This window comes from Ambystoma mexicanum, chromosome 9 (genome assembly GCF_040938575.1).
Source record: "Ambystoma mexicanum isolate Mex_15411 chromosome 9, UKY_AmexF1_1, whole genome shotgun sequence".
Taxonomy (NCBI): domain Eukaryota; kingdom Metazoa; phylum Chordata; class Amphibia; order Caudata; family Ambystomatidae; genus Ambystoma; species Ambystoma mexicanum.
In genome coordinates this window covers 89,729,070-89,753,167 of record NC_090931.1, presented here as the reverse complement: position 1 = coordinate 89,753,167, position 24,098 = coordinate 89,729,070, and the positions used below count along the sequence as shown (strand labels likewise).

General features: G+C 42.1%; 1 protein-coding gene across 1 annotated transcript in view; it reads left to right on the top strand.

Annotated features, from left to right (window-relative positions):
* The window catches only part of LOC138487690 (nicotinamide N-methyltransferase-like), a 52,785-nt gene extending 29,695 nt beyond the window's left edge, over nucleotides 1-23,090 (top strand). The window contains exon 3 of the mRNA XM_069614215.1: nucleotides 20,244-23,090. Coding sequence (XP_069470316.1) covers nucleotides 20,244-20,679 — 436 coding nt within the window. The 3' untranslated portion in view covers nucleotides 20,680-23,090. The remainder of the gene's footprint in view (nucleotides 1-20,243) is intronic.
* The last annotated feature ends 1,008 nt before the right edge of the window (nucleotides 23,091-24,098 follow it).

Below are 24,098 nucleotides of genomic sequence, written 5' to 3'. Positions count from 1 at the left end.
AAACTTTGCACAGTACAAAAGAATGTTGCAAAATGAACAGCAACACGAAGAAGAACTCCAGGCCCAACTAGATAAGGACACTCCTGACAGTAGTCAACCTTCTGTCACAGGAAGCCAAGAACCACTGGGAGACCCACCAATAACAAATGAGGCAGAATTAGCTATGATAGAAGTAGAAAACACCATGTGTCAGTATGAAGAAAAAGAAGACTTAACTATGCTACAATCAAAGCTAAACAATGAGCAACGTAGCATTTTTCAAGAAGTAACAACGAAATTGCACATGGTGTACAACATGAAAACAAAGAATGCACCTGTCAAAATTACAAACCTATACTATTGTATGTCAGTGGTGAAGATGGTTCTGGCAAAACATTCCTAATCAAAATCATCAGTAAGTTCCTTCAACAATTGACAAACAACAAACTGTCAGCTGTTGTCACTGCCCCCACAGGTTTAGCTGCCTACAACATAGGTGGTGTCACTTTACACCGATTACTACTCCTGCCAGTAGAACACCAAAACAAATTAGATTATTACAAATTTTCTGTAGAAGCTTTAATGGAACTACACAGAGTATTGAAACAAATGAAAATGCTACTAATAGATGAAGTGAGCATGGTGTCCAAATTAATGTTGGCTTTGATTCACCTCAGATTACAAGAAGTACTCAAAACAAACTATGGAGAGCTCTTTGCAGGAAAGCACATTATTGTTTTCGGAGATCTTCTTCAATTGACACCAGTAAAAGGTGAGCCTATTTTTAAAACATTAGGACACAAACTCTGCCATAAAACTGTTGGCAGCATTGAAAATGTCAACCTTTGGCAACATTTCCAATACAGAGAATTAACAGAAAACATGCGCCAATCTGCAGATCTCACTTATGTCAACATCTTAAAAAGTATCAGAGTTGGTATACTTTCTAAAGAAGCAGAAGCAATATTGAAAACCCGGCACATTCATGTACTTTATGGTGATAATGCATGTGCTACAGATGTTATGGAACAATTAGCCCACAAAAATGTCAATTGTATGGCCTTAATGCCAACTCTTGCAAGCTGTTTCAAATTTAATGAAATAATGTTAAGTAAAGAATTGCAACCAATAATGGAAATTAGCGCCACAGACAAACTAGATGTACATGGAATGACACTGCCCATGTGTGACCAAGCCACAACAAGACTGAATAGTTTAGAAAAATCAATCTCAAACACAGCAGGCTTGGAAAAGATATTAAAATTATCCTTAAATTGCAGAGTAATGCTGAAATGTAACCTTGACGTGGTCCAAGGACTAGTTAATGGAGCACTGGGTACAGTTGTTGGCTTTCAAACATTCCCACGTGACAACAAAATTCAGTTTGTCAATATTCTCTTTGACAAACTTTCAGAAGTAAAAAGAATAGGACGCTCAAAAGCTCGATTCCTTCTCTTCAAAGACATGTATGTACGCAGATTACAATTTTCTCTAACTCTTGCATACGCAGTCACCATTCATAAGTCACAAGGTCTTAACCTAGAAAAAGCAATGATAGACATTGGTAACACAGTCTTTAAAGAAGGCATGAGCTACATAGCACTATCACGCTTACGTACACTTGACGGTCTATTTCTAATCAACTTTGATGCAAGTAAAATAAACGCTGATATTCCTTGCATTTTAGAATACAATAGACTTTGTTCACTTTACACTCACCATCTAAACACATATTATGTTCCACAAAAAGTAAAATATTATAAAAGAAAAATAAATCAAACCTCCAAAGAGAGTAAAAGAAAGTAATACTTCATCAAGTACCACAAGCAAAAAAGAATCAATTAGGGAAAGTAAACCAGGTACTTCTTCAAAGAAGGAAGACAAACTCCAAAAAAATCAGTCAGATACAGAACAACCTGGTCCATTTAAACTCTGAAATATAGTTGGTGTAAGTTGCTACGCAAATGTAGCAATGAATATTCTATTTCAATTACCAGCAAATTGTTGAGAACATTTACTTACACAGTACAGACCCATTGTATTTGCAAATGTTAGTACTTCACAGAAATGCAGCAAACAATCCTGACAACACGTATAGTGTTTATGGAATAAGACAACAATTGGACTACTGTGCTGGAATGGTGAAATTCACTATAAACTCACAGGAAGATCCGCAAGAATTTCTAATGTACTTACTATTAGTACTGGAAAACAAAAACATACCTATAAATGAAATCTTCCAGATTTCATACATGTGGAAACATACATGCACTCTCTGCAACAATGTGTCACAAGAACAAATCCCCAATGAGCGCTTTGTGTATATGTCAATAACTAATTGTGAATCCATTCCATTTCAGCAACTTGTACAAAATGCAAACCACGGTAGATTATGTTCGACCTGCAATTCAGATAATCGCTCCACGTTAGTGATACAAACACATAGTAAATACGTAATACTAATGCTTCTACGTTACAATGCAGATGGTATCAAAAAGAACTGCAAGCTGACTGGATTCACACATGGTCAAATATCACTTGGTAGGAAAACCTTCACAACAATAGGTATAATCTACCACTCAGGAGCCACAACCAACTCAGGGCACTACACTGCATTTATAAAAAAGAAATGTGGATGGTTTGAATGTAATGATAGTACCGTTACTCTAAAGCAGAGATTACCAGCAAATCTTACAAATGCTTATTTAATGTTCTTAAAACCAAAATTGGATAACTAAACTGTACTTAAACCTTAAGTACACTTGTAGTAAAAAAATATAAACTGTCACAATATTCCAAAAGCTATCTAACTGCCCAAAGATGCTACAACAACTAATCAGATAAATTAATACCACTCAAATAGAGCAAAAAATAGACAGTTAGAATACGTCAATTGGTATCTAACTGTCCCAAAATTTAGAAATATCCAAATAGATAAAGCAATACCACGAAATTATATAAAAAAATAAACATTTAGAATACGCCTACTGGTATCTTACTGCTCCAAAATGTTACAATATCCAAACTGGAACAATCCAATGTATAAAGCATTAGCCAGAAACAACAAGTAAACACTGAAAACAAATAAACTGTAGCATAACCGAAAAGACAGACCCAATGATTTTAGCAACAAACACAGAAACTGAGCAAATTGCACAGTACTCTGGTTTGTCATCTACTAAACATGAGGGTTACAAAAAAAGAAAAAAATTGTGATTGTACAATGTAATAAGTCTTTATAAAATACTAATAATAACATTCTATTTTCTTTTATCACAGAAATGAACAAGAAAAACATGGACTCCCGTTACTAAACCAAATAGTAAGTATAACATGATAAATACAACCATTGCAGCATATTACACCAATACTGGCTTATAACATTGTTCCTTATAAATTTGTTTTTGACCCAAAGTTATAAGCCACTATGAGTGTGATATGCTGCGGTGCTTATGGCCAGGGAATAGACTCTTGGGTGCATGGCATATGAGTGTGATATGCTGCGGTGGTTGTGGCCAGGGCATAGAGTCTTCGGTGCATTGCCAAATGGCCATGCACCCAACATTCTATATTCTGGCCACAACCACCGCAGCATATCACACCCATAGATTCAAGCATTTCAACCATTTTAATGTCCGTGGACACAAGGAAGTTCCAAGAACACATTCAACTTGCCAGAGGACGATACGAACATTTCAGGACACCGCGAGTGTTCTTAGAACACTTTCAGCTTGACAATGAACAATACAGACAACGTCTTCAGGACACCCCCTGCGAACATTCCAGGATCCCACGCGTCTTCTTAGAACACTTTCAACTTGACACCGAATCCATTCTGTTTATTTACGAACATTTCAGAACAGCCGTGTTGTCCGCAGACAAATCGAACACAACAAAAGCGTCTAGCACATAAAAAAATACAACATTGCACCTATCTCATACTCCCCCACCCTCCCCAAACACTCTTACACACCAACACACTCCACTAAATACAATTTTTAAACCAAGTTTCACCTTGCTGTCCGTGGTCGTCCGCGAATGCAAGATGTCGGGCGCCATCAAAAATCTGACACGCTCCACGTCGTCCAATCAGTGAACACGTCGGAATGTCCGCGGACATCACGCAAGCCGCTCGGCCAATCAGGGCACTGTCCGCGGAGCGAACCGGAAGTCCGTCCGTGAAGCGAACGGAGATATCACAAATTTTTTTGCCTTACATTTTGGTAATTTAAAAAAAAAACTACTGGACTGATTTACACCGCTCCTGCCGCAAATTTGGTGTAAATCCGTCCAGCGGTTTGGCCTGTAGGCGTGCACAAAGTTTTTTCCCATTATGTCTATGGGAAAAAACACAAGTTTTGGGACCCCCCTATAACTTTGCCCCCCCTGGAGCAAACCTCTCCAAACTTTGCAAAAACATTCAGAGTGGGCCTATACTTTTTTATGCAAAGTTTGGTGAGGATTCGTCCAGAGAGAGCGAAGTTATAAGCCACCCAAAAAATGCTCTTCCTATGGAATCACCAACTTAACCATAACTGCATGGACGCTAACGTGTCCATGTAATATATATATATATATATATGTATATATATATATATCAACTACATAGTGTTATCAAATATTATTTCATTCTAAAACCATCTATTTACCTATACATACACAAATACATAACAAGTATTGTATAAAAACATTCAACACAAACATTCTCCCAATACTCAAATTAATCACAACCTCAAATTACATAGCAGCAAGTTTCTTAGCAATTTTCCACACCTGTGTAACGAAATTATTTAGCCTATACTATATCCAGATTGACATTGCAACCAAAATTGACAGTTCTGGATACTTCCAAATTCTTCCACATGTTTACTATAATATTGCACATATGTCTTTGTTACAGCACTGCATGAAGTCAATATATGCTTTGTTGTTTCAATCTGTTGGCTATCAAGACATAATCGACAGATGCGTTCATCCTTTGGAATGCTAAGCACCTTTTAACATCCAGTACCTCAAGCTTATTTAATCTTAGGAACATAAATGTTCTTCTTAAGTTTGTTGAGGGAGAAATCCTTATGTAGCCCTGAGGCCTTTTATAAAAAAAACACATCTGGGTAAACATCGTATATGATTTCATTTTACCAACTTTGTCATTACTTTTTACCCAGTCCCATCTTTCAGAACATACAGTAAAATATTTCACTACATATCCAATGCCATCCTCCCCTCTGGGGTCCACCCAATTATTGATCATGCTCACACACGTGTTTCAGAGCGCAACGAGGGAAGGGAGGGTAACAGGGGAGGACAAAACAAGGATCTTACTAGGCCCAGTGACATTGAGAACGTGCAAATGCAGGGGAGAGGGAAGGAGGATAATGCGAGGGAGAAGGGAGAGGTGGAAAGTGCTCAGCAAGAGATAAAGCAACAACAACAGGCAGAGCAGCCAGCAGTCTGGAAAGTGTGAAGTTTAAAGCACAGACAAGGGGTGTCTGATAAGTGCAGGTAAGGGACTGTTGGGTTACAGATACAGACCCAAGTGCAAGGGTTGCCAGGAGGCAGTGCGGTTGTGTGGCTGGGTGGGCGGGGACCTGGGCCTGAAATCAGAGGTTAGCCAGGTGCAGGGTGCCAAGCAGACAGATCAGCAGGTTAGAGGAAGTGAAAAGGTAGAAGCAAAGCGGAAGGTTTTGAGGTGCTTCCGGAACCGGAGATGGTTCTCCTCAAGTTTCAGAGTGCTAGGGAGGCTGTTCCAAAGGAAGGCCCAGGCCACGGAAAGGTGATCGACCCTCAACTCGTTGCTTGGAGAAGCGACTGACCCTGAGGGAGTTGAAAGTGGAGAAGTGAACAGCTCGAGTGGGAAAATATTTACAAAGGGAAAGTTGAAGGTATTATGGACCCAGGCCCACAAAGCCTTGTGGACAAAGCAGAGGGTCTTGAATTCAACCCTTGCAGCCAGTGTGAGCCAATGAAGAGATTTCAGGGCTGGAGAGATACAATCCCAGGGCTTGAGGCCTAGGAGAAGTCTTGCAGTCCTGTTCTGGATAAGTTGCAGATGGCAGAGAGTAGAAGCAGGCAGATTTAGAAAGAGGCTGTTAAAGTAGTCTAGCCTACAGAGAACCAAAACACTAGAGACAGTGAGCTTCTGGGAAAAGGGAGAGGAAAGGAAGTATATGTCAGAGGATGTGCAGTAGTAGTTTGACTTCCTAGAGACGTCAGAGATGTGAGGAGAAAAGGAGAGTGTGGAGTCGAAGATGACTACGAGGTTCTTAGCATCACAGGTGGGAGCAGGGAGTGGTTCAAGGGAGGCCAGCCAGAGAGTGACAGGAAAGGAGGGTGCAGGTGTGCCAATGAGGAGAATCTCTGTCTTACTGGCATTAAGGCAGAGATCATTGATGGCACACTACTCCTGGGTGGCAGACAGTCAGAGATGAGGGAGAGAGAAGAGTTGACAGAGGGAAGCCTGAAAACAAGCTGAGTGTCATCCGCATAGCACTGAAAGTTGAAGCAGAGAGTGGCAATTTGGTGGGAAACGGGTGGCAGATATTAGTTGAACAGCCATGGAGAGGGGTTAGACCCCTGGGGAAAACCACAAGTAGAGAATGAAATGGAGGAATGGAAGGACCCAAGTTGGACCTGGGAGGGCCGATCAGAGAGGAAAGAGGTCAGCCAGGCTAGGACCTGAGCAGTGATACCCAGGTTATCACTGAGACGGTTGAGCAGGATGCATGGCTGACCATGTCAAAGGCAGAAGAGAGATCGAGTAAGATGAAGACAGAAGGGACGTTAGGGTCAAGGTTGGGGAAAAGGCCTTCACGGATGTTCAGGAGAGCAGTTTCCATGCTTCTGACAGCTCTGAAGCCAGACTGGTGCTCATGGAGACAACCTACAGAGTCAGTGTGAAAATTAATCTGGGAGATGGCCAGCTTTTCCAAGAGTTTGCCTAGGAAAGGAGTGATAGAAATGAGGCAATAGTTAGCCGGGCAAGAGGGGTTGGCTGTGGGTGTTTTGAGAAGAGGGCGCACAAGACAGTGCTTCAGGGAAGAGAGGAAGGCTCCAGAGACAAAGAAATGGTTACAGAAGTCAGCCAGAGCTGGAGCAAGGGTGTCAATGTGGTCCTTGATGGTTTTGGACGAACAGGGGAGAACCTGTTTTGATGAGGCCTTCATAGATTGGACTTGTCTGGAAATCTCGTCGGGGGAGAACAGAGGAAAAGAGGAGAAGGAGGGGGGAGAGGCAGCTGCAGGGTGACCAGAGGTATCAGAGAAAGAAGGGGGGAGGAGGAAAGGATGAGATGATGTACAGGTTGTCCTGGGTTTTTGAGATGAAATGAGAGGCCATGCCATGCAAATGGTCTGTGAGGCGACAGAAGAGGTAGAGACTGCAGTGGAGTTGGCCAGCTCCTTGCAGATTTTAAAGAGTTTGCCCGAGTTGTCGTAGAGATGCAGGCTTGGATATGGGCTCTCTTTTTTGTGCGGACAAGGAGCCAGTATTGCCTTTGGAGCAGGCGGAAGGCCATTTGTCAGAGGAAGCACAAGAAACCCGCCATTTCCTCCCAGCCACCCTACACTTGCGTTTAAGGGTGGCTCGGTCAGAGTCATAACCAGAGTTGCACTTGGCTTTGGACTTCAAGCGGATTCTCATGACAGGGGCAAGGATATCAAGAGTATCGGAGATAGAGGAATAGAGTGTGGAAAGGGCTGTGTCAGGATTTGAGTCAGCATGAGGAGGAGGAGGAGGGGTAGAGAAAGTGATATCGAAAGCCTCAGCAGACACACGCTTCATGGGTCGGATGACCAAGAAGGTAGGTGGCAATATTGTAGTTGGGTTTGCCTGAGGGATACGAGGGAGAGATGAGTGGAAAGGAGAGAGTCATCACTCCAGGAGATAGGAGTGGTCAAAGGGATAGAGAGGGGGTGGTCAGATGATATCAGAACATCCAGAGTGTGGCCTGCAGAGTGAGTCAGGCCAGGGGGGAGAATAGAAAGAGAGAGAGAGTCACACAGGTCGTGAAAGATGGACAGGAAGCATCCAGCTGGATGTTGAAATCTCCAAGAAGGTGGAGTTGAGTGGTCAAGGCCAGAAGAGAGGAGGAGAGGTCCACCCACTCAGAGAGGAAGGTGGAGATCTGGCCAGGTGGCCGATAGATAGAGGCCACAGTAAGATAGTGGCCAGGAGAGAGAGAAAGCCTGCAGACAAGGCATTCAAAAGAGGAGTAGGCTTGCATAGGAATGACAGAGGCAGGAATCCACTCCGGAAAGATCAGGGCTACACCAACACCAGAACGGTTAGTTCTGGGAATGGAGATGACCTTGGAGCCATCAGAGAGAAGAATGTCAAATCTTCCGACAAAGCTGGCTGTGAACCATGTCTCTGTGAGACCGAGGACATTGAGGTCAAGTGCTTCCAGGAGGTGGCAGATGTCAGAGGAGTGTTTGACAGCTGATCCAGAATTGAGAGTGGCAATATGAAGAAGGTTGCCATCCTTGAAGGTCTTCCGGAGAGGGGTACAAACAGAGGTATGCCCTGCGGAGGTGTAGAAGGAGCCAGAGGGGGGCAGAAGAGGAAGGAGGAGAGGGCAAGGTAGCTAAGGGGGGGCAAGGAAGCTGAAGAAGGGCAAGACGGGACAGCAGGGAAGAAAGGATATTGATGAGGCTTGGTTAGCATCTGTCAAAGAGGAGAAGGTTGACCTGAGGACCTCGGACAATGACAGTGCCATTAAAGTAGATATGAATTATGACCTTAGAGGAATGGAAGGGTCCTGGAGTGCCTCCCAATGGGTACCACCATTAATGGGTGAGGAAGAGAAAGGAGAGAGCACAGAGACCATATGAGGAGTCCAAAGGTCAGGCAAAAGAACAACAAAGAGTATTTCGATGAGGGTCTGTCTGGAGGAAGCGCTGGAGTAAGTGTCAGCGATAGGGAGGCCAGGCTTAGAGGCAAAGATATGCTTTTTGAACTTCTTCCTCCCAGACCTAGTGAGAAGGGTAGGATAGTCAATGGAGAAACAGTTAGAAAAAATTGGAGAGACAGAGAGTGCCATCAGTGTTGTGGAGGAGGCGGAAGAAAAGAGAGAGTAGTGGATGGAGGGCGGGAGGTAGACAGGATGTGGGGAAAAGTAAGAAGGGGTAGCACAGGGCACCCACTGGGCACAGTTAAGTTCAAAACAGCAGCAAAGTTTACTAACAGCTAAGTTCAAAACAGAAGCAAATTTTAATAACATCTAGGTTCAAAACAAAATCAAATGTTACTAAATGCCATCAGTCACAAGCTGTGAGCGTGGGGAAAGTGTGAGATGGGGTGAAGCTGGAAAAGTCAGGGGTCTAGAATGACGAGGCAGGGGTGACTAACCCATGGTTGAAGAGGTGATAGTGTCAAAAGTACAGGGTTCCAAGGAAAAAGTTAGAGCACTGTCCTCAGGGTGCATAGGAAGGGTACACCAAACCGGCAGCGGACAGGGAGCGGGCAGGGGCCAGGAGTGGGCCTTGGGAGGAGAGCCGGCCAAGCCTGACGGCTCTCCGATAGGCCAAGATGACCAAAACCCCAGCCAATCATTGACCCACTGACCCAATTATCACATAAAAATCCTCATTAAGTTATTTCAATTTTCATAGGGCATCACTTTTATGATTAATAATGGCAAGCCTCACAATATGAATGGATGAAGAAATGGAAGAAACAAATGGATGCACGGATGGGATGGATAGAGTGGATGGTATGGATTTAGTGGACGGGGTGAATAAAGTAAATTGAGTGGGTGGAATTTGATGGAGTGGATGGCTGGAATGGACGTGATGGAGGATATCGGACTGATGGAATGAACGGATGGAATGAATGGATGAAGTAATGGAAGAAACAAATGGATGCAAGGATGGGATGGATGGAGTTGACGCAGTGAATAGGTTGAATGGAGTGGATGGAGTGGGCGGAATCTGGTAGAGTGGATGGCTGGAATCGAAGTGATGGAGGACATTGGACTGATTGACCGAAGGGAAAGAATGATTGGATGAAGAAATTGAAGAAACAGATAGATGCATGGTTGGAACAACGGATTGGATGGGACGGATGGAGTGGATGAGGTGAATGGAGTGGGTGGAATTTGATGGAGTGAATGGCTGGAATCGATGGAATTGAAGTGATGGAGGGCATCTGACTGATGGAACGAACAGCTGGAATGAATGGGTGAAGAAATGGAAGAAACACATGGATGGATGCAGTGGATGCATGGATGGAGTGGATGAGATGATGGAGTGGATGAGGTGAATGGAGTGGAGCGATGGATGGAGTGGATGGGATGGATGGAGTGGATGGGGTGAATGGAGTGGATGGAATGGAAGTGATCGAGGACATCGGACCGACAGAAATTGATGGAGTGGATGGCTGGAATCGATGGAAGGGGAATGAAGGAGGACTTCGGACTGACGGAACAAACGGATGGAATGAATGGATGAAGGAATAGAAGAAACAAATGGATTCATGGATGGGATGGATGGACTGAATGCATGGACGAAAAAATGGATGAAATGGATGGATAGATTAGTGGGATTGATGGATGGAGAGAAAGAAGAAATGAAGAAATTGGCTGCATGTGTCAATGGTGTGGATGGACGGAATGAATGGATGAAGATGTGGTCAGATTCACTGATGTAATAGCTGGATAGACCGAAGGAATGGATGGAATTAACCTACCCTCTAGTATGTGCCTCTGTGTACCCTGCTTTCATGTTCCCATGTGATTGTTGTATATCCATATGTCCTGTCCCCTCCTACCGTTATAAGCCAAGACCCTGTCACTGTATGTATGTATGCCCTATACCAATACCATCCGGTTCCTGTAATAGGCTTTACCCAACCAGCATTACCCAACCGTCTCATCACTATATGTTCCCACCATGCCCATGTGTCTCTGCATAACCTGCTTTCTTGATCCACACGCTGTATATCCATATGCCCCCTCCTGTCATCGTAAACTCTGCCCTGTCACTGTTTAACTGTGTGTTGACATGCTCCCTGCCCTCCTGTTCACGTGCATGGTCTTGACGCTCTAAGGAAGTGCCAACATATCATATCACATCACTACGCCTACTCTCTACTATACACCATCACTCAACTAGAACACAGCTATACCCCTGAGAAATTCGGCATTGCTGTTCACATACAAACACTACCCCATGAACACCTCATCACCTTAATAACACGCAGCTCTCCACTGCCATTCCGTCTAAGCTGCTCACATAAGCGTCCCTCAGGCCTAACATGGCCAAACCCAGCCTGGATGTCCACCCACCAGACTGCACACATCCAACCGATATCCTCAACACCTCACCTAATGCTAGGATGCAGCTATCTTCCGGCATTTACATCTGCACCCACGCATCCTATGACACCATCTCTCTGCTCTACTGACCAGAACTGAAGTGACAAGGGCGTTTAACCTATCAGCGCTTTCACATCATACCAATGATATATAAAGCGCTATATGAATGCCAAGTAACATAACATATTTAACAGGGAACCATTGGGGCATACATTATCTTTATATATTGCTTTCCCCAATTTATCTTTATCAGGGTGGTTATGGGGAAATGAACCCCAACTCAACTGCTTCTATTGTTGTTGATCCCATTAGGCCCAGGCTCTTCCTCCAAATAATACCCAACTTAAGACCAATTCTTATGTCTCTACAGCATTTTTTGCCAAATAACATATACTGGGTTTTATTCAAATTAACCAATGTAGGTACTGTCTAGGATCGCAGAGTTATCAGCGTAACCTAGCCAACCAACTTTCCTAATACCCAAGCTTGGAGGAGCATTCTTAACTAATGTCAAAGCACTACCATGGTCTGTTACATAAAGATTAAATAGGAGGGGAGCCAGAGCACATCCTTGTCTGACTCCTCTCCTGATAGGAACTGCATTAAACAATTCCTTATTGTCACAGTACAACAGTTGACATGCATACAATAGGTCATGTGGCAGGCCCATTGTCTCCATTGTCTCCAATTGTCTCCAAATTGAACCGTAACATACTCCGATCTATAGTAACAGCAGATGTAAAGTCCACAAATAAAACATATAGAGGTAAGGCATCTTTTACTTTACTTTGCTCCATCAAGGAGTTGATATCACAAATGTTTACACCAGTGGAGAGCCCCTTCCAAAAGCCAGTCTAGCAACAATTCAAATTGTGATTTTTCTACACCACCTATTAATTTCTTTCAGTATAAACATTGAAACAATCTTACATGCCACATCAGTAAAAGCCAACAACCTGTAATTTACAGGATTGTTTGGATTAGCTTTTTTGTAAACTGGGACCCGATGGGACATCCTTCAAGAGTCCTCGACCAAACCATGAGCCGCTGCCTTGTTAAATAGGTCACACAAAATATCTGTCCACAACAAGGCATTCGACTTCAGGATTATATTACATATCACCTCTGGGTCCGAAGCTCTTTAGTGTTTCAAATGTGTCATTATCTCCACAATAGAGGAACAATTGAATACAAACCCAATGCTGCCTTGTTTTATAACAATTTCATCATTACCTGCAAACTTCTTCATAAAAAAAATCCAACCAAATAGGTCCACTGATATATCACACCAAATCAATTTGGCTTTTTTGTGTGATGGATTTGTAGGATGTCCACAGTTTTTTACTGTCACCTGCCACTAAAACCTTAACCATCGCTTGCCGAGCCACATTAACAGATGATGCTTTATAGCACTTCAGCCAATTTGGATATTAATTATTTGTTCTTCTTTTATGTAATTATCCCTCTCAATACCTCTGATTTCTCATCTCATATCTCTTTTAACAATAGCTACGTTTTTATCATACACTCTTCCAGGGCAAAGATTTGTATTCAGACATATACCATTTCCCATAGGTAGCATTTCATAGACAATGGATGTTCTACATTCTACAATATCATTGGCAGTGGATCGATCTTTATAGTCAACTTTAACTTGCCACATGAAAGTCTTAATCCTTTTCAAATTCCAATCTGTCCAACCTAGTCGATTCCCACTAAATGCACCTCAATGGCAGCAACTTAATCATATCTTTTACACCTCACCTCAAAGAGATTGCAATAAAGGGATAATATAGCATGATCACTATAGGTATTCATGATCACCAAATTGAGGTCTATTACCAACTGAATTATGCTTTCACTCACATAGATATAGTCGATGGTAGAGAATACCGCACCATTACGCCATGTAAATGCAGCTGGCACATCCCCTCTGATGCGCCCATTCAACCTATAGACCTCTAGATCTTTTAAAAACTCGGTCTATTCAAGTGACTTTTTCATAATTCAGTGAATTATGTACAAATGATCCTTTCTTTAAGCCCACCTGAGGATCGAACCCTGACAGCAAGCAATGTTGTTTAGATCTCTGCAAAGGATAATATCAACATTCGAATGCAGTGACAATCGATCAGACAATATGTCAGGAATACAATACTGAATATTTTGTGTAGACATACTGCCAGCAGGATCATGTGTATTCACTACTAATACCATTGTGATCAAGACCCAAAATGGACAAACCTGTTCTCCCTTTCTTGCTGATTTAATATAGCAGGAGTACCCATCCAATATGGGTACCTCCTGCATCCAAGACTCCTGAAACAAGATTATATCTGCAGGCATTAGGAGACCAAAAGAGCTGTCCTAACTAAATAAATGGTTATGAACCCTAGTACTCCATGATGTAATTATAAGATCAGATAATGGTTTGAACAAAGCCATTCCCAGAGGGATTTCACTGAGGGATCTCGTACAGATAGTACAGATGGAGGATTTGTCACACAAACCTCTTTCATGATCACCTTTCCAGACACACCCCGACTTTCCATGTTATTAGATATTTTCTGGGGACGGGCACAATCTAGATCACAGCCCCACTGTAAGAGAGACTCAGTATTACAATGAACTCTTGATACTTTAGCTTCGCATGACGTAACCTGTTCCACATACTCAAAGTCTAATGTTTGTTATTACCCACAAAGTGGGCAAATTACCAAAAATGAGAAAGCAAGCAACTACAATTAATGGCCAAATCAAGGCTAGCAAAGAGACTTGATATGGCCAATTGTGTGGGGGATAAGACTTTTACTTCCTTTTTCTGAACCTGATATATTACTTGCCCAGTACCTGCATAGTTGCATTAAGAACTTGAGTGGCAGTCCAACACTGCATTTTCCCATTAACCAGTTCATTGACCACTTTTATTTGATAAAGCATGGATACAGTGTCCTCCTGCGAACTGTTCTCTTTTGTTGAGTACAATACGTCATAAGCCACTGCTTGATGCTGATCCACACATCGCCTCTCCTCTCTATTAGTCAGTAGCCAACTTGTCAAATTGCCCCCTCTTAAAAAGATCCCTGCTTGTCTTTCTTTGCACCCTTTCTCTGTGCTTTTTGAAAAATAAATTGGCATTTTTTTTTCTTGTCCTCATTTGGAACAGCATCATCTCTGACAATTATAGATGCCACTTTAGATGAGATTCTCAGTGACATAGCTTTTTTGCATTTTCTTCTTGCTCTCCTAGAAAATGGAAACACAGCCTCTTCGTCATCATCACTGCCCAATAGTATTTCTACTTTTGTAGATTCCAGGATTTCATTGCATAGAGTAGGTGCACTGGCAATCAGAGATGCATTGTGTAATGGTTTAGGGGTAATTAAATGATCACTACTAACTTCACACATTTTTTTACAATATTTTCCAGAATTGAGGAATGTTTTTGCACCAGGCTCTTATACTACTCCCTTCATGTTTCTATCCTTCTCACTCAAATCCATTGGTCAGGCACCGCACCTGACGATAGGGGCCAATCTCTGTCTGCTCTGTGCCAGTGGAATGGGTTTTCACACAGTAAGTCTTTATAAGACCTTTTAGGCCCTACCCCTTTTCTTGCATGGCATTCAAATCTGGTACTGGGGTAAGGGGAATTCAGTGTTTACTCTGCTTTGCCTTCAAATGCAGTCATTAGCATAATTGATTCTGCACAGAACGCGTCTCCTTGAACACCAGTTCTTCAGGGACGTTTTTGGCACTGCCAGTTTATCTCTCCAGGTTGCTACAGTTTCTGGTGGCCACTGGGCATGATGCCAGTATCAATAGTTCTAAAATGAGAGAAGAAGAACTTGGCCAGTATCGAAGCAGTGACAGTGGTACCATATTCATTCAACAAGGCACATGGTGGGGGAGCAGAGACTGGGGCCTTCATGACTCTCTCACCTGACTTCTGGGGCATGACTGGCAAGACTGGCACTGGTAAAAATCCTGGTAGTTCTTCTTCCCCAGGCTGAGAGTAGCCCTGTTCCCCTCTAACAGGGTCAAGCCCCTGACCCTGTCACGATATATCTTGGCAATGCAGGGGCATATAATATATCTGAGAGAAAAAAGATGTTGCAACCAACAAAGCTCTCACTTGGCGCCAGCTCGTATATGTTTTCATTGAATTTCAAGCTAAATTGTCTCATAAAGGTTTTGACCCATCCTATGCACATCTTTTCATGGGTTTCTTCGAACTACAGCATGCCTGGAAACATCTACTTTTCCGTAATAATGTCAAGTTCTGGGGTCATTTTATTAAGTCTAAACCTTCCAGCCATCACCTCTTTGTTTTTGCTATGTCACCCCGAGTGGGACGGGTATGCCCAGACGTGGGTCCCGTGCCTGCTGGGCCTAGAGACTCAAGCTACTCCTCACTGATGAGCCCCAACAAGGGCGAAACATGTTTGGGGATGCTTGTGGTCTCGTGCAGAAGGGATGTGGCCTAGCAGTTCGGGCTGGACTGCCCCTTTTGGGGTGGGGCCAAGCCTGATTTGCATATGGTTTTTCCCTTCTGTAATGGCTTGGCAGGCGAAGAACGGTAGTCTGGAGGGTTGCCCAGAGCATTGCCAGTGGTTAAGATTAAGTCTAAACCTTCCAGCCATCACCTGTTTGTTTTTGCTATGTCACCCCGAGTGGGACGGGTATGCCCAGACGTGGGTCCCGTGCCTGCTGGGCCTAGAGACTCAAGCTACTCCTCACTGATGAGCCCCAACAAGGGCGAAACATGTTTGGGGATGCTTGTGGTCTCGTGCAGAAGGGATGTGGCCTAGCAGTTTGGGCTGGACTGCCCCTTTTGGGGTGGGGCCAAGCCTGATTTGCATATGGTCTTTCCCTTCTGTAATGGCTTGGCAGGCGAAGAACGGTGGTCTGGAGGGTTGCCCAGAGCATTGCCAGTGGTTAAGATTAAGTCTAAACCTTCCAGCCATCACCTCTTTGTTTTTGCTATGTCGTTTTATTGATGACATTTTGAAAATTTGGGAAGGCGACACCCAACAACTGGATACTTATGTCACTCATCTAAACAATAACGAATACAACCTTTCCATTACAAAATCAGTCAGTGTCACTAATATAGAATTCTTGCATTTAGAACTATTTGTGGAAAATACACAAATTCAAACGAAACTCTTCACAAAACCATCGGCTGGCAATAGTCTCTTTACCACATCACATCATCCAAGACACACCATTCAAAATATCCCATATGGGGAGATCCTCAGGATAAAACGGAATTGCAGCACACCTCTCACCTTGCAAAACAATCTCCAGAAAACTTTCCTAAAATTTAAACAGAGAAGCTATGGATCAAGAAATATAATGTCAGACTTTAGCCCGGCATAGGAGACCCACTATCAATGTCTCCTCCATTTACACTTTCATCCAGTGTTTTCTGTACCTAATCACATGGGATTTTCTACTTACAAGCAAGTTGACTGTTAAAATGTATAAGTGGATGTTTTACACCTTATGTCATCTGTAAATATGTTACACTGAATTTCCAACATAACTATGCATTTGTTTACCACAACGGTCATTATGTACTGTTATGTATATACAAAAACGTAAATACTTTGCAAAAAAAGAAAAAGCATCAGCTAAAACTAATAAAAGCTGATACTTTCTTACAAGTTTGAGATATGTGTTTGTCAGCAGCAAGTATGTTGTTTTCAACAACGGTTGCCACAGTTGCATGGGCACCCAAAAGCGTTTAAAAACCAGTGTGCACTTGATGTATTTTGTGCACTCCTTTGATTCATAGAGGGTAGGACAACCCCCTTGTTATAGCTTCTCCCGCCCTCCAGTCCTCCCCTCTTTTGGGCAGCCTCTTTTTGTTTTACTCAAGAAATATAAAAGCAGCTATCAATAAAGCAGAGCAAGTTTCAAGAGAATCTGTACTCATTGATAAACTGAAAACGTATACCGCTAGACACAAAACCCAGTTCATTACCACCTACAGCACTGAAGCCAAGAAAATTAAATGGATATTATCCGAACATTGGAATGTTCTCCTCACAGACTCAAGCCTACAGAAACATTTGGACAACTCTCCAAGTATTTGTTTTCGGAGAGCACCATCCATTAAACACCTGATTAGACTAAGCTTTCTCAGCCCAATACCAAGTGCAAGAAAAACCCTTTTTCATACCTCTATCAAGGGCACTTTTAAATGTGGGCACTGCAAACTATGCCCTATCCTATATCAAGGAAAAAAGGAAATCCACCTTCCAAATGTCAAAACAAAACAAATCAACCATCTAATAAACTGCAATTCAACATATGTTGTTTATGGAATGGAATGCATTTGTGGTAAACTGTATATTGGTAGCACCACAAGAAAACTAAAGGTGAGAATCTTTGAACACATAAGAGCCATCTGAAACAAGGACCTCAGATCCCCCATATCGGTTCATATCATTGAAGATCACCCAACTTTTGAAAGTTCAAACCTAAAAATCTTTGGCTTGGAGAAAGTTTCTTTACCCCCTAGAGGGCGTAAGAAGGAGGAACTGTTACGCAAACAGAAATGTAAATGGATTTGTATCATGGACACATGCGTTTCAGGTCTGAATTGTGATACAGAAATGTATAATTTGTTGTAGTCATTTTTCATTCTTGAAATAGGAATGCACCATCAGATGTAAGCACAACCAATCTTTAGCACATAAATGTTTGCTTTGTAGTATAAGAATGAAAATGACTTAGTTTGTATGAAAAAAATCTTCCTTTTTTGTTTATTATCAGAAATAACTAAATGTTATTTGTACACATATATTGGACAGTTTTTCTATTATGTCACAAATTGACTTTTCTTCCACTTTTCTCACTATACTTTCTCTATGACCTATGCATCAAATGTAACCTCTTACAGAAAGTTAGTAATTAATCTACAAATCAAACCTTTCTAAACTTAGCTTAATTTGATCAGAAAGACCTTAAACCAAAATAGCAAGCTTATTTAGAAACAGAGCGTTAAATCGTAAACTAAAAGAGAATCCAAGTACTATAAACTAATTCCTAAATTTAAATCAGTAAGACCTTAAAAGTTGGGTTTATGTAAGAAAAATACACTTAAATATCTCCAAAAGGGTAAACATACATCTAAACCAGAAGTACTTAATTTTGAGCGGGTTGCTCCAAAATGCCTGCCAAATCCATTGAAAACGCGATGACGTCACTACGTCGTGTTAGATAACGTTGTGCACTATGTGATGACGTCACCGCACATCACTTAGACTATAAAAAGCCCATCTGAAGACACAAATGCCGCGCAACCAGCCCGGCTACTTGTCCCACTGCTTATCACAGCGATAAGGACCTTTTCAGCTTCACCCAGGACTTTTTGAAAACAAACGGTAAGCAAACAAGAATTTGATCCAGTAGCTCTGCTAAAAATAATGCTTTTTTCCAAGCTCTTAACTCTTTAAACATTTCAATAGAAATCATGCATAGTTTTCTCTTCCCAGCAGTTGTCCTAACCTTGAATTAGACAAAAACTAACATTTGGAAAGCAATATTGAAGTTATAAATAAAAAGTAACTGGAAAAACCTAAGGTATCTTCATCTGAATTACAAATCAATCCAGGGTGAGTCAGAATAATGAAAATGACACTACTGTATACTTATAATCAAATTTGACAACAACATGATCTTAAGACTCAAGAAAACTGTAATAACCTTGCACCCCTCTCTCTTCTTCTATCCTATTCTGTCAGATATCATTCCCTCTCCTGATGAACTATTGATATAATCAATGTGGAAACACGTGTCGAGAACTTTACAAAAGAGAATGTAATTAAGTGGAACACAAGTATTGAAAGTATTCTATATTGTATTTTTAGAACACAGAATTTTGACTATTTCAAGACTTGAGAATGACCAACTTGAAAGCTACTAGGTGTGATGATAACACCCAGATATACATAGTGTTTTGTTTTTTTAATTAACAACTAAATTAAACACATTTGGAGAGCATCATCTATATTGAATTAAGTTTTCTCTTTTTTGAAAATGAACTTAATCTAAATTTGTTTACTGGAAGTTAATGTGAGTCACCAACTTATACTCTCAACTTTGAGCTGGCACATTTGAGTACACTTTTCTCATCTCCTTATATTTTTGCATATAATATATCTGTTGCCATTTTGAAATATTGCTATTTCTAGTAGTTACATAATGAAACATGTTCGTCTGACACTCTCTGTCTCAATGTCCTAGTCACTGTCAGGATTAGTGCAAGTGTCATTCTCTTTCACTCTGTTTCTCTCTATGTCAGTGTCTCGGATAGAATTTGTCAGTATCAGGCTATCTCTCTCTCTCTCTCTCTCTCTCTCCCACCCTCTCTCGTTCTCTCTCTCTGTATCAGTGTCTTGTCTCTCTAATTGTATATGTCTTACTTTCTTTCTCCTGTTGGGGCTCTATGTCCAAGAGGGGCTGGCTGGAGCTTCAGGAATCCATTACTGAGATACACACTGCAACTGATTCCCACTTTATGTTTCTCTGCATTGTGATTAAGGCTTTCGAACTGTGCAGAGGGGCTGTGTCTGTGTGTGTGTGTGTGTGTGTGTGTGTGTGTGTGTGTGTGTGTGTGTGTGCGCGTGCGCGCACATGTACACATGCGCAGTCCCCATTGCACAGATATCCTTAGATTTGAGTATATATAGTATTGATATGATAAATGTACAAAGTATGCGTATCAACAGCACTAACCTGAAACGATCACAAGCTAGTGGGCAAATTATCACTGTATATATGAATGTATGTATGGGATTTATAAAGCAAGAAACTAGCAGGGAAATAACAGCGTGATCTGCATAGATGGGGGTTTATGCAGAAGCAGAACATGAACCAAGAGGAATACATTTAGTGGAAATGTCTACACTCCAAATAATGCTTCATGTATTCTTTTTAGGAAAAAGTGGAGTGAGAAGGAGGAGAAATCAAGAGGACTCATCACGCAAGTTCTAAAAGGCGAAGTCACTGAAAAAGGCCTAAAAGCACCCAAGCCCCTGCCTCAGGCCGATTGCGTGTTCTGCCCCTATATCCTAAATCGTCTGTGCCAGGGAGATGACGCCTTCATCGCCAGTGTGAGAAATATGTCATTGCTGTTGAAAGTCGGGGGTCACCTGCTAATGCATGTGTTCATTAACGCAACCTTTTTCATGCATGAGGACTTTAAGTTTCCACTCCTCTGCACTGACGCAGAGTTTGTTAAGAAGGTTTTGAGTGATTCAGGCTTCATTATAAATGATACTGAGTTGAATGAACGAAAGACCAGCAAGTTATCTCACATTGATTTTGATACTATTATGTTCATTTTTGCCTCTAAAGAAAGGGATGTGTGCTAAACTGAAACAAGGTATTCCTCACTTTTTCCTACTACAACTTTGCAGGTTTTTTTGGGCCATCTTGTTTACCATTTTGTTGTACCACCAAACCATGGATGCATGTTTGTCGTGGTACAAAAAGTGGTAAAATACAGAAAAGTTGTACAAATTCGAGGAAACCTCATAGATCCTGAAATGGCAGCAAAGCAAACCCTGCACCTGCAATGAATGGGTGTTGGTGGTGTAGTAATGCTAGTAATGTATAACTGCTTTCTATTCTTGAAAAGTATGATTATGTTTTGTTTGCTTTTGAATGTGTATTCTCTGGCCCAAGACTCACACAAGCCTAAATAATTGTATGCATAAATCAACAGTCATCGCATGCTATTACTAAAACGTATTACAAAGGCTAGTACAAACATGTAGTTAATGCACAAGAAAATACTTTTGTTTGGCACAAAAAAACACCAGAAAAGTAAATAAAACAACCAAATTTAACAAAAAGAGAAATGTCTAAGTAGTGGTAAATATATAAACACACAATAAAAATGAATTAACGATGCCACAACGATATAATAAAATAAACCTTCAGTCAGAAAATACAAAATTTTGAAATGCTAAAAAAGAGAATTCTCTTTGGCTCTGATTCTGAGAGCTGTCTTCATGTAACATATAAGATTCAAGTGCCCTTGCCACTGATGGGTTTTTATTTGTTTACGATATGTGAGCACCATCATGCACTGTCCAATGATATGTGAGCACCATCATGCACTGTCCAATGATATGTGAACACCATCATGCACTGTCCAATTCCGTGTCACATCAGTAATGGAAGAAGGGTTGCAGCAGTGCCTTAAGTGGCACTGCAAAATGAGCCAGGGCTCATCAAGGGGGCGTGGCCTAAAGGTGGGGTCGCCTATTGGCTCATTAGGCCACGCCCCTTGATGCCCTGACTCAATGGGCTACAGGCACCTCTGCCAGACAACCGTATGTAGAGATCAGCACCCTCTCCCTAGTGACGCAGAGGGTGCTGATCTCTGTATTTATTTTCTATAGGCTTGCATCGCAGGGGACATCGCCTCGCCTATTCAGCCTTAATGGTGGCGCTGCCCCTCGCCAGCTGGGGATGGGCAGTGTCACCATTAAGGCTGAAAGTGTGAGACCGCTGGAAGCATAGACCTTTTCCCTAAAGACTGAAATTCCTGCAAATGCCCACAGGCATCTCTTGCTTGAAGGGATGCCTCACAGGTGTGGTGCCACATTTATGGATGAAAGGCATTTTTTTCTGAAGACTGACGCTCCGCAGGGCCCCGCCTCAAAAGGAGATTTCGGAGCCTGCCAGGGCTCGGCCCCGGCTGGCTCTGGCCCACTTAAAGCTCTGGGTCATGGTCCAAATTTGTACATAATTGGGGCATATGAGAAAAAAATTGATTTCTGTTACTTTTGACAACGGACAAAATGGGCAAATGGACATTTCATCTTTATTTCCTCCCCATAAAGCCAGAGTTTGTCCAAATGGAAGGACTGCAAATCTAAATCTTGTTAGCCAGCATCTGGTGGTGGACTCTGTAACCCACGCCAGGGGGCAAATTGCAAAACCTTTGCACCAGTGCAATTGCAAAGTTGCACCGTATTAGCTCCAAGGCAAAGTTGCACAAGTGCAAAAACTTTAGGGCCATATTAAAAAAAAAGGCACCATGGCAAGTGTGATGTTTCATGGTGTAAGCACTCGTGCAACAATTTCCCTTGGGCAAAAAATATGTACTTTCAATGCATGTTACCAGGACAAAGTATATTAGCAATAGTACATGTATGGAATGTGTAACATGGAATGGTGTTAGCACTACGAGAACATTTGCGCTGGTGCAAACAATGAAAGTGCATTTGTCGGTCGAATTGGGCCCATCCATAATATAGTGTATAAACTACCCCCTTTCGCAAGTCATAAGGATATCACAAGCCACTGAGGAGTTCTGTGACCTAATAAAGGCATGAGGCCGAAGGCAAAGTCCATTTATAATGCTACAGAACTCTGATGAAAGGTATTGTATTGCTTGGAACATGCCCTCAACTTCATTATAATTATTATTTTAATTGATTATTTATAACATGCTTAATCGTGTGGACCCAGGGATCGAACCTGTGTTGTTCTGTGTTGCCCCTGAGTTATCCTCCCGAGACATTCCCTTTATGACCTGGAGGTTTGCTTAATGTAATGTGACAGATCTTCCAGTTGCTGACATATATCAATGTAGAATCTGTTTAGATTTAAAAAAAACACTAATATGCAGCTTCTGTGTTGTAGAAAAATAAATGAAGTAGTTCAATCAGATGCATACAAAAAGGAGTGTGCTTTAATATAAGAAATAACATGCAAATCCGTGTGTTCATCCCCAGCAATTAACAAAATAAACATACTACCATAACCAGAACCTTATCAGTTATTGACTGTAAAGTGTCACAGAAAGCGATTTTACGAGAAATGATTTTCAAATGCTTGGCAATGTTTCAAGGTCACCAGGTCATGGTCAGACACCAACTGTACATAATTAACAAGCTATAATCAGCATGGCTGTAATATCATTTCCTAAATGTTGTCCTCAGCGGGGGATCAACAGGAACACCAACATTAGCTGCCCTGAGCCCGAACCTTCCATCATGGAGGCCACCTTTGAAGCGTTTTGGTATGTCCTTTGTAGATGTCCCACCTTTTTAAACAAGCCCATAATGTCCCTCATGGTGCATATTTGGTATTAAGGTCCCCAGGTAACACGGCTGCAGCATATCCCTGTCTTATGAATGATCACCAATGTTCCTGGGCACCTCTTCCATCATGTGTGGAGCGGATGTGTGTGTGGAGCGGATGAGTGTGTGGAGCGGATGAGTGTCTGGAGCGGATGAATGTCTGGAGCGGATGACTGTGTGGAGCGGATGAGCGTGTGGAGTGGATGAGTATGTAGAGCGCATGAGTAGTATATCAAGCGGACAAGTAGTATGTTGACCCCGATGAGTGGGAGGACCGGATGAGTGTGTAGATTAGAATGAGTATGAGGACCAGATGAATGTGTAGATTGGATGAGTGTGTAGACCGGATGAGTGTGTAGAGCGGATGAGTGTGAGGAGGGGATGAGTGTGAGGAGGGAATGAGTGTGAGGAGGAGATGAGTGTGTGAGAGTGGATGAGTGTGTGAGAGGGGGTGAGCGCGTGAGAGGGGATGAGCGTGTGAGAGGGGATGAGTGTGTGAGAGGGGATGAGTGTGTGGAGCGGATGAGTGTGTGGAGCGGATGAGTGTGTAGAGCAGACGAGTGTATAGAGCTGATGAGCTCGTGGAGCGGATGAGCACGAAGAGCGGAAGAGTAAGTAGAGCGGATGAGTAAGTAGAACGGATGAGTACGTAGAGCAGATGAGTACATAGAGCGGACGAGTATGTGGAGCAGATG